This window comes from Hippichthys cyanospilos, chromosome 2 (assembly GCF_059441005.1).
Source record: "Hippichthys cyanospilos isolate Australia breed blue-spotted pipefish chromosome 2, RoL_Hcya_1.0, whole genome shotgun sequence".
Taxonomy (NCBI): Eukaryota; Metazoa; Chordata; class Actinopteri; order Syngnathiformes; family Syngnathidae; genus Hippichthys; species Hippichthys cyanospilos.
In genome coordinates this window covers 21,393,693-21,404,251 of record NC_142370.1, presented here as the reverse complement: position 1 = coordinate 21,404,251, position 10,559 = coordinate 21,393,693, and the positions used below count along the sequence as shown (strand labels likewise).

Sequence of the window (10,559 nt, the reverse complement as noted above, 5' to 3'; positions counted from 1 at the left end):
TTCATGGTGCATTGATTTTGTTCATTTTCTCTGCTCTGTTTTTCCCTCTAATCCAAGCTGTTACATTAGCGTGAGTCAAAATATGTACACAGAATATTACTCATCTCTTGAAGCACATGTTGTTGAGGGTTCTGGTCGCATAAACAAATCGTGACAACCACAAACCAAGAGACTGGTTGGGGAGTGCGATGGACGTCAAACAGGGTCAACTTCTGCATTCAGTATTACAAATGGTGCTTTGTGAAGAAACCACAAAGACATTATTATTGCTCTTGGAGCCTAAAATGAAAATGCAATGCCAACAGTGAATCTAAAGCTACTTTTTGTTTACAATGACAAAAACTGAGCAAATGTGGCGTTAGACCCAGTAACAAAAGTTTACAGGCACAAGTGAAATTATTGAATAATGAGCCAAAGGCTATTGGAATGATTGGGGAAAATCTCAATTGCACCAGTACTGGTAATATTACCAGTAATGGTAGAATCTAATGATTTGATCTATATTTTCTTTTTGGGTTTTTCGATATTTATTTTCAGTATTCATTATAATGAGGATATATACATTATAATGATACACATGTCATGCACTTTTCCTTCTTTGTTATTGTTCTGCATTAGAGTTCACCTGCCTTACAAATTTCTGTTGCCTAATATGGCTGTGCCCTACAGGGTAATGCTATGGAAAAGTACAGTTGTGCTTGCAGCTGATTTTAAGCATACAAACTAGAAACTCATTAGTTCATACCACTTTTTGTGGTGCTGCAGTTCATACGTTGCCAACAGATGAGTAGATTAGTCAGTGTGAAGATGCAATAGTCATGTGTTCATGTGCAACTATGTAACACACATGCGTCATTAAGGTGCAGAAGGGCAGACTGTCACTTTGGATTCTATGGTGCAACTTGACTACTGCCTTCAGTTAGTGGCCATAAGGCTGCAGCCACACGGCTATGCAACTCTCTCATTGCAGGGAGATGCACTCAGTTAACACACTCACAACAGTTCTATCCTGTACAGCAGGGTGCTAATTTCTTCGTACGTACACTGAAAAGTAGTGTCAGACTAACATGTGATGTATGCCAACCTCACTACATGAACACACAAAGAAATACAGTAACCCAAAAAGGGAAAAGATGTTAATGGTGCTATCAAGTGAAGGTGGCTAGGTTTTGCATCATCATGGTTCCAGTAAGATGGAATGCAGCCGAATATGTGTGGTGTGCTCCTCACTTAAGCAGCAACACTCTCTGAAAAAAGGTCCACATCCATGCCTTCAAAGGGAAAATCCAGGGGGTGTTGGTGCTACACACTCATTTGAGCAAGCACAGTACAATGAATTAACTGTGTGCTTACGCAACAAAATGTGCCATCAAAAAACACAGCTGAGAATTAATGTAGGAGAGTGAAAATTGCTTATTAAGTGTTTTGTGGGTGCTATGTTCACACGTTAAACAACCGCCCTAACCACATCTGCCAGCGCTAGCCAATCAGGTGTTCTAGCAAATCAGGTCAAACGCAACCAAAAAGTACTGCTTCAGTTTAAGAGGTTTCACCCAAAAATGGTCATTTACCATTCATGAACTACAGCCATTTGAGAATTGACAGACACTTCACATTTTTTGCTTGACAATCTTAACTGGTGAAAAAAAATGGTGTTTGTCTTCAAAGAGTATCAAGTTAATTTTCCTAGTACTGTATGTTCACTCTCACAGTTTATTCAAACACTGAAGTGCCCCATCCCTTGAATAGCATTTCGCAAAATGTCTGCGGCACTTAACATTACACATCATCTGTAAACGCCAGTGACGCCGTTCTCCTGGCAGCTATGCTTGTCCGTAACACAGGTAGTGCTAACTGCTCCAGGTGATTTTGCCTTCTCCACAGTTGTTTATTCACATGAAACAAATTGACTTCAAATGTATGTTATTCTTACATGGTAAAAGGCCATCATTTGGGGGTAACCTCGAAAATTGGCACTCCAACGAGTTGGATTATAAAGGAAAAAAAAAAAAAAACTGTCAGTGTCCAAATATTTCTGATCTACTGTAAGTGTCCTGCTTTGCATGTTTGGTGCTCAGACTTGATTGTAGCCTCAGGTATCTCCTCTTAATTGCTTCTGTCTGGCTAGAGGCGCCTCTGCGTCACTGTACATGCAAAGGTCGCTCCGTTTCAGTGCAATGCTCCTTTCCTGTTGTATGGCTTCACGTTCAGAGCTATGCAAGTTCACACACACGAAGGTTCTGGGCACCGTTGCTCTTGACTTTTATTTATTATTATTAGGAGTAGTCATGTTAGGATGACATGGGGATACATTAGTGTGCACTTCCCCTTGTTTATTTCCATTCATAACCATTTGTAGATCTGTTTTTTTTTTTTTTTTTCCACAGTTGTCTAATTTGGAATGTTTTCAAATTAGCGTGTGTGTGTGTGGTGCGGGAGGGGGGGGGGGGGGGGGGGGGGGCAGCATGGTTTAAATCAGTGAAACTTTGCGAATAACTGCGATCCCCGACTGAGGAATGTGCATCCCATCATGAAGAATTTATTGGTGCTTTTAAGTCTTTAAATGTTTCGCTATCAGGGTCTTCAAAGCATATGATGCCTGTATAAGGCTATGAATGCGTGTCAGTCGCATTACATGTCATTAAGATACTTTATTTTTTTTCATGAAAAAGAAAGGATTGCTCCATAGTTCTGAAAGTATCACCACCTATTGTATCAGGTAAAAAAAAAAAAAAAAAACGATGGGGGGGATGTCATGCTTTTCTAATGTGGTCTTGAAAATAAGTAGCTTTAGGAACTGAAGAGGTGGAAAAGTAGTATTTGGTTTCTTGTGGCATTTTAATTGTAAATGGTTATTTGGTGTAAACTCGTCAGTTTTCGCAACGTTAGCTGAGTTTACTTATAGATCGCTCATTCCAAGGCTAATAAATGTTCTCTATAAATATCCAGAATGTACGGTGAGAAGAAAAATACAGTACAGGTGTTTTTGTAGGAGTCTGTGTCAATGTGTTGTCCTAAATAGAAGCACAATGATTGATGATACTGTCAGTGTCTGTACACGATTCTTTTTTTGTTTTTGTTTTTGGGAAGGCTTCTGCCAATGTGGCAATTGGTTTATTGTTTGCATGCAAAACAAATAAGAATATTCAAATTCATTGTACTTCCAGTTAGAGCAAACATGAAAGCTAGTACAATATTTTGATTTTATGCTGCTACAATCTTAGTTTGCTGAACATGGAATACAAACATAGCTCGGCGAGATTAGGTTCTGCCAACTCTGAAGCACGTCAATTGTCTTTGAAGGGTTAGGTTGAAATTGCATCTAATCAGAGAGCCTCCTACAGCTGTATTTGTGGAGAATGGAGTTTAGCGGTGGGTGTTCTCATCAGCCATGTTTAAACCTCACCTCACAATTATCCAGGAACCAACCTGTCTTCAGGGAGAAATCCCCAAACTCACACCAAATGTGTCAGTGGGAACCAGACACACAAGCATGCATTGCGTTCAACTGCTTTCTTTGTATACTTACAATAGCGTCAAATCATTCTGGGAAAGAGTTGAATATTTTTCACTAATGGCTCAACTGTGGCCTGTTTTAGAAATTGTGTTATTTTTCTTACAGTACCTCCTAAAATACAAAAGTCTATTTATCTGCAGATTTACAATGATGTACATAACTACAGTAAGTAATGTCATGTTGAATAATGTAGAAAATAGTAGAAACAGACATTTGGATTTTAAAACCAGAGTATCTATGTCACTATTGTTTTATATACAGTATTCTCCTTTTGTTACTCTGTATTGTTTGTCGTGCCTGCAATGGAGAAAATATAATAAAAATAAAGAATTATGAATTAATTTTTCTAAATATGTGTCATATTTTCCTTGAACCAGGCAAAAAAAATGTACAAATCTCAGAGAGTTTATTAAAACAAATGATCTCATACCATGATGAGAATCTCTTGAAAATTCCTTCCAGCGTACCAAGAAAATATGTGCAAAGCATGGCGCTTAACATCAAAGACAAAATGTCAACATCACAAAAGAGAAAAAAACAGACGCACAACCAAAGCTGACATTATTTACCAACAAACCCATGCCGTTTTACTAAATCCTAACTGCTGAGGATGGGTATGTCTGAAAAAAAATGCTAGAACTAGACATTAATACATTGTCACTCACGCTAATAACATAACTGTCTCCTTCATCTTTTGGAGAAATGGAGAAAAGTGCCTAACTCACTAGTTTGCCATCCAGTATGTAACAGGAAGATGGATGGATGGATGGATGGATGGATGGATGGATGGAATTGAAAATAAATTTCACTGACTTGTGACTTTTTTCCCTACCAACGTACAGTACTTTGGTATCATCCTGACAAAAGTCCAGATTCGATGCCTCCAAAACTATTTGAGTTTTTAATCAAAAATAACCTCAAACAAATTCACCAATTTGTCCTCTTGCTTTCTAATGGTGTCAATTATGTAACAACTACCACGATCATTTCATTATTGAAAGTACATCACATACTTTGAAGCTTTTCTGTAATACCTCAATGCATTGCACAAATAAGCTATTAACCCCCTCTGCTGACTGAAAGTAGTATGGCAAATACAAACAATAAAATAAAAATAGAGCTAAGCTAAACCAACCTTAACAAAAACATTTGCAATTTTTTACATGATTCTATGAATCAATCAACAAACCTTTCTTTGGATCATTGATAACCTCAAAGATAACCTTTTTAAGTGCTTTGGTGTGTTGCATTCACACCCTGCATCCTGGAAGCGTGTTTGGCAAGATTTTGGTGAGCAGGTGCACACGGACGCACGCGCGCGCACGCGCGCACACACACACACACACACACACACACACACACACACAAACATTTGCATTTTTTTACATGATTCTTTGAATCAATCAACAAACCTTTCTTTGGATCATTGATAACCTCAAAGATATCCTTTTTAAGTGCTTTGGTGTGTTGTATTCACACCCTGCATCCTGGAAGCGTGTTTGGCAAGATTTTGGTGAGCGTGTGCACACAGATGCGCACACACACACACACACACACACACACACACACACACACACCCAAAGGGTTGGGTATAATTAGGGTAATTAGCTTAGTCCTGAATAAAGAAGACCGACTGGTTTCAAACTTGCTTTCACAACAGAACAGACGTTAACTTCATTTGACAGGTCTCCTCAATAAGGATTTACAAGTAACAGTGTACAACTCCAGAAAAAAACTATCGGGTACCATTTGATCTAAACGTATTTGCTTACTTCTAGTTCATTTGGCAAAGTGCATGAGCGAAGGGCAAAGCCTAAGGGAAGTTACTCCAGCAGGGATTCCTCTTCATCGTTGCCGGGATCAACTCGAAGTCTGCGGAAGGCTCGGGGAGCGGCTGGCCGAAGCCAGTGGGCCACGAACTTGAAGAGAACTGCGGAAAAACAAATCGCAAGACAATTTCACTTCCCGATGTAACTAGTCCGTAGGTGCGCTGTTAGCATACAGATTTCACTAGTCACACCTACCAGGCAATGTGGCGAGCATGATTAAGACACCCATCGCCAGACCAATGAACACCACAATATCCTGGCCGCATTCAGCCACAAGCATACACCGAGCCTTGGCCAGGGTACCATTGTTGGGCTGCGGAGGCAGAGCCAGCAGGTGGCACATGAGTGGATAAATGTCAACACTCTGCAAACTCTTCAGTCGGTAGCCACTACGGAAGCTGGGTCCCCAAGCTGCCATGAAGGGGTGCATGCTAGGGAGGGAGTTGTTGTAGCCATGATCACCCACTGAGGGAAGGAACAAAGAGATCAGCTTGGCCTGCTCAAGTTTCTCATGGCACCTTTGGAATCATACTGTACGTCTGGGCAGTTTGTTCCCTCGCTGTATTATAGTCCATCCCTCATCAGCAATCAATATGATGGGCTGTATGCGTCGGTTGTTGCGGTAGTGCAAACTATCCGGGATATCCTTCTTGAAATAGGCGGTCATGTGAGCGTGACACTTCTCGAGCAGGGCAAAGACAGCCTCGGAGTCTAGAAGAACACACGAGAACACGCTCGTTCCAGCAGCATGTCGTAACACTTTTTTAACTGTAGTTGGCTCCTTACTGTTCTTTGGGATGAGCGCTGCGACGGGAGTGAGGTCCACCAGTGTGTAGTTGGAGGGGTCCAAGCAATCGTCTAGTCGGATGAGGCGGTCGGCCGAGCACTGAGCCATGCCGTGGTCACTGGTCACCAGGACATTGACGTGACCCCACAGTCCGGTCCGCTTCAGTTCGGACACAAGGAGGCCAACGTTGTCATCGACCTGGGAGAAGCCCCGCAATTTCATTGTGTATGACAAATATGGATCCATCTGTCCATTATTACCTTGCGAGCCATCATAACGTAAAGTTATTACACAGGGAGGATTGAGAGCGGGGATCAGACAAAGCAGGCAAAATTATCATTGTCTCGCTCAGAGATGCCACTCCGAACTCGAGAGATTAGGAAGACTCGTGGCGGAGTGTGTTGTGCGTAGAAGGTATGCTGCCGCTTTCCAAAGTGGATTTGCCAGCATTTCCAAACTAGCAATAATGACAAGGTAAGCTAATACTAATTTTCACCGTATAATTGCTGTAGTTTATAGAAATAGCTCTGGCAAATGTGTATCAAAATGAAGCATGCTCATGTTAAACAGTATGTTAAACATAATAATGATGATGTGCGTACGATGTTGTGCGTAGAAGGTATGCTGCCGCTTTCCAAAGGGGATTTGCCAGCATTTCTAAACGAGCAATAAGGACAAGGTAAGCTAATACTAATTTTCACCGTATAATTGCTATAGTTTATAGAAATAGTTCTGGCAAATGTGTATCAAAACGAAGCATAGTCATGTTAAACGGTATGTTAAAAATACTGTAATAATGATGATGTAGGCTAGCTGCTAACGTTAGCCCCGGCGAATTTTTGAAAGGTCTGTCCGTAACCTAGCCGAATGAACTTGAATTTGAATGTTAACATTAAAAATTTGGAATGCACTAACTCTTTCCGCATGAAGCATAAACAATGCATTACTACCACCAAATGTGTCTATCCTGCCTAGGTCAATTTGCCCCTGCCTGTCTGAAAGGAAAAGTGACGACTGCTGAAAGCCTAAAGCTGAGCGAGTCAGACTCTGCCTCTTACTGCAGTTGGACAAATCTGAACGCGTGACACAGCCAGACCAGTATTTCCATTCATGGTGTTTACTAAATGCGCTGCAATATCGCTAAAACATTGTTTGGTGATATCACTGCAAAAGAGGATGGATTAATTTAATCTATGTTGGCGTGTTTGCATCACTGGTTATTGGGATAGCAACAAATAGCTCCTGATCTACAGCAGCAACAAAAGTATGAGCTGCGCTGAGCAGATCCACTGCTACGAGTAGTTAATCCTTGCCTTCGCGGCAGCAAATATGCTTCGCTTGTTACAAATAAGACTACCGTAAATGGCGGACGAGGAATCGTCCAGGTATGCAACTTCAGGCCAAATGAGAAAAAGAGAGGATAGTGAAGCTGATTCTAACCTTAAGCATACAAACTGCATACAAAAGCTAGGCGCTAAGCTAACTTTTACACTGCGTAAAGTCAATGACAGCAGCTATGAGATATTCCATGATCAATTGAGCAAATTGAGAATGGCTCCTACTTCCTTCAGCACTTTGCCAATGGCCGAAGTATTTTCAGGTCCATAAATGTGTCCTGATCGGTCCGGCTCTTCCCAATAGATAGCTGCGAACATCACTCCTTCCTCCTGGAACGAGACAAATCCGACACATTAAGTGAAACTTGCTAAGCTGCCATGCCACATTCTTCATAGAAAAGTAGGACATGTTGATACCTCGGCACTTCCCAGCATCCAGTTTGTCACATTGCCCAAACGTTCCCGGAAGGTGACGTGAGGATTGTAAGGAAAGAAGTGTGTGGGTTTTTGGTTGTGGATAGCCACATCGGAGCCAGGCCACATGGCAACGCCTGTCTTGTAGCCTGCTTGATTTGCAGACAGCCAAATCGGCGTGGCCTCATTCCACCACATTGGGTCGCTGCTGTTGCTCACGTGGAAGTGCTTGTGGCTGATGGGGTCATACATTGAGCTGGCCAAGATACCGTGAGACTCTGCATAGAGTCCAGTCACCTAAGGACAAAACAATAACTCACTTAAACAACACATTTCAACGTCAATAACATTATAAATGCCTGGGTGGAGGTGATATGGTGTAAAACCTAAATAAAATATAGTGACCAAAATGTCACTGGTTTTGTGGTTACTTTCATAAAAGTTACAAAACAAAAAGACAGGACTGTGGAATCATATTTTCAGAAATAGACAGGTAATTTCAAATTCACTTTTTTATCCTCGGTGTTTCCAAATGTAATTGTAAAAATGCTCTTGTAAGATTATAATCAAATGTTTTTAGATGTCAGCATCGGACAAACGTTTAGGAGCGCCCCCTAATTCAATGGCCCCCCTCCCCCAAAATTCTAAATTAAGTTGACTGAAGTCAATCAGAAGATGTGGCAACTGAGGTCAATCAGAAAATGCAGCAACATGCATGGAAACATTTACTAAAGTTAAAAATTTTATTCAAACCCAATGACAGCTTTGAACATTTTGGTGGTCAACTTTATGGTATTGATGTTTGGAGGAAAATCTATTCCCAAATGTAGCCGGACCAATATAATCATGGAAAAATTGAGCAGCCTCCATTTCCCCAGAAAACCTGAGGTTTGTATCGTATTTATTTTGTACTTATATAAATATAAAATGTATATAAAATGAAAACAACAACTTCAAATTAATATTATTTTTTTACACTGTCTAAAAAAGTACAAACTTTATTTAACTTTATTCAAATGAGAACCAAAACCCGCAGTGAGGCATCTGAGGAAACGGGGGCTGCTCAACTTTTGAATACAAACCTCAGGCTTTTCTGAGGAAATGGGGGGTGCTCAATTTTTGAATACAAACCTCAGGTTTTCTGGGGAAATGGGGGCTGCTCAATTTTTAAATACAAACCTCAAGCTTTTTTCGAAGATTGGCTTTTATTTAATTTTTAACATACTTGTACATCTATGAACTACTTATACAAATATACTTGTATAAACAACTTATTAATTCACTCAAATGCAATATTTGTCATTTGTTTTAGTCGGTGCATGTAAAAAATGGATGGATGGATGGATGGATGGATGGATGGATGGATGGATGGATGGATGGATGGATGGATGGACTTTCAAACCATTGTTACACTTTAATTTTCGATACAACAATTCATGTTTAGATTGTCTCACCAGGCTGTAATGGTTGGGAAAGGTCTTTGTGACGAACACGTTGGTGAGCTCCTCCACCAAAACCCCTTGCTTGTACAGGTGCGTCAGGTTGTGCAAAGGGAACCTCTGTAGGTAGTCTGCTCGAAAGCCATCAAACGATACAAGGAGCAGTGGCGGAGGACGCTGCTGACATGCAGCGTTTCCAGTACGCAGGGCCCAAAGACCATACAGGAGACACAGTTGTACAAGTATTCTCTGTAACATGCTGAAAACAGAAATACTATACTGTAAAAGAGAAGGTTGTGGTTTGCATTCACAGTGTCAAAGTAAATTGAGACCCTACCATTTGTAAATTTCGTTTCCTTGATTTTAGCCACTGGTGAATTGATCTTTGGTCATATCCAGCAGTATGACATTTTAATACTTTTATTCAAATTAAAAGATTACCGCATTTGAGACTCAGAGATTCAGTATGGGCAATACAATCATAATGGGGGTTCACCGTGGCCATTGTCTATGTATGTCGGAATGTGCAATATGGTCTATAACTTGCCAAAAAAAAGTGCAAAAGACATAATCGCCGTAAGTACTACTATGCAAAACACCACAGGGCCTAATGTGAAACAAATTGAAAAACAGTAGCTAATGCCGCGGTAATTATTGCCTACGTGGTTCTGCGTGACGACTTCTTCGAGGTAGAACACTAAGCTCAAGATTCCATGGAAAAATAGACATCTTATGCAGCACAAAAACGTTGTGTCCCGGAATCTTAGCAAATAAACAGGAGATTAAATTTTCGTCAATTGCATTAAAACAATGAATAGCGAAGAATTTCCAACGCATGACTGAAATGATGGTGTTTTTGTTCGTTTGTTTTGCTGCATTTTCTCCCCGTATCGTTTACTGTACTCTGTTCAAACGTCACTTTATTAAATAACATTCCGGGCATGATCAAATTGAACCTGAAAGGTGCAGAGTATATTAAAACCCAAGAAGTGAGTTAGATCTTGCCGTTCAACCTTAGTATCGGTTATTATCGATGACTCACTAACGTGTAAATCCAAATTCAGATGAAGTTCATATTTTTACCTTGCAAAATTGACGAACTGCCTTCCACTTGACGCGCTCAATGCTTTACTTGATGTTTATCATCCAGTCATGACGGAGGCGTTTCCTGAAACGATACGTTTAAGTAAGCAAGGTTTGACAGCAATAGTTTTCCGGTGGTACCTTTCAGAATAA

At 40.5% G+C, this 10,559-nt stretch overlaps 1 protein-coding gene across 1 annotated transcript; it reads right to left on the bottom strand.

Annotated features, from left to right (window-relative positions):
* Positions 1-3,901: 3,901 nt before the first annotated feature.
* enpp4 (ectonucleotide pyrophosphatase/phosphodiesterase 4) lies at positions 3,902-10,508 on the bottom strand. Its single transcript, XM_088407510.1, has 8 exons — positions 10,407-10,508; positions 9,339-9,582; positions 7,888-8,181; positions 7,696-7,800; positions 6,133-6,331; positions 5,884-6,057; positions 5,542-5,811; positions 3,902-5,447 (listed from the first exon to the last, which is right to left on the bottom strand). Exons 2-8 carry the CDS (start codon positions 9,579-9,581, stop codon positions 5,341-5,343), a joined length of 1,392 nt encoding a protein of 463 aa, XP_088263636.1. The 5' UTR covers position 9,582; positions 10,407-10,508; the 3' UTR covers positions 3,902-5,340.
* Between the last annotated feature and the right edge of the window lie 51 nt (positions 10,509-10,559).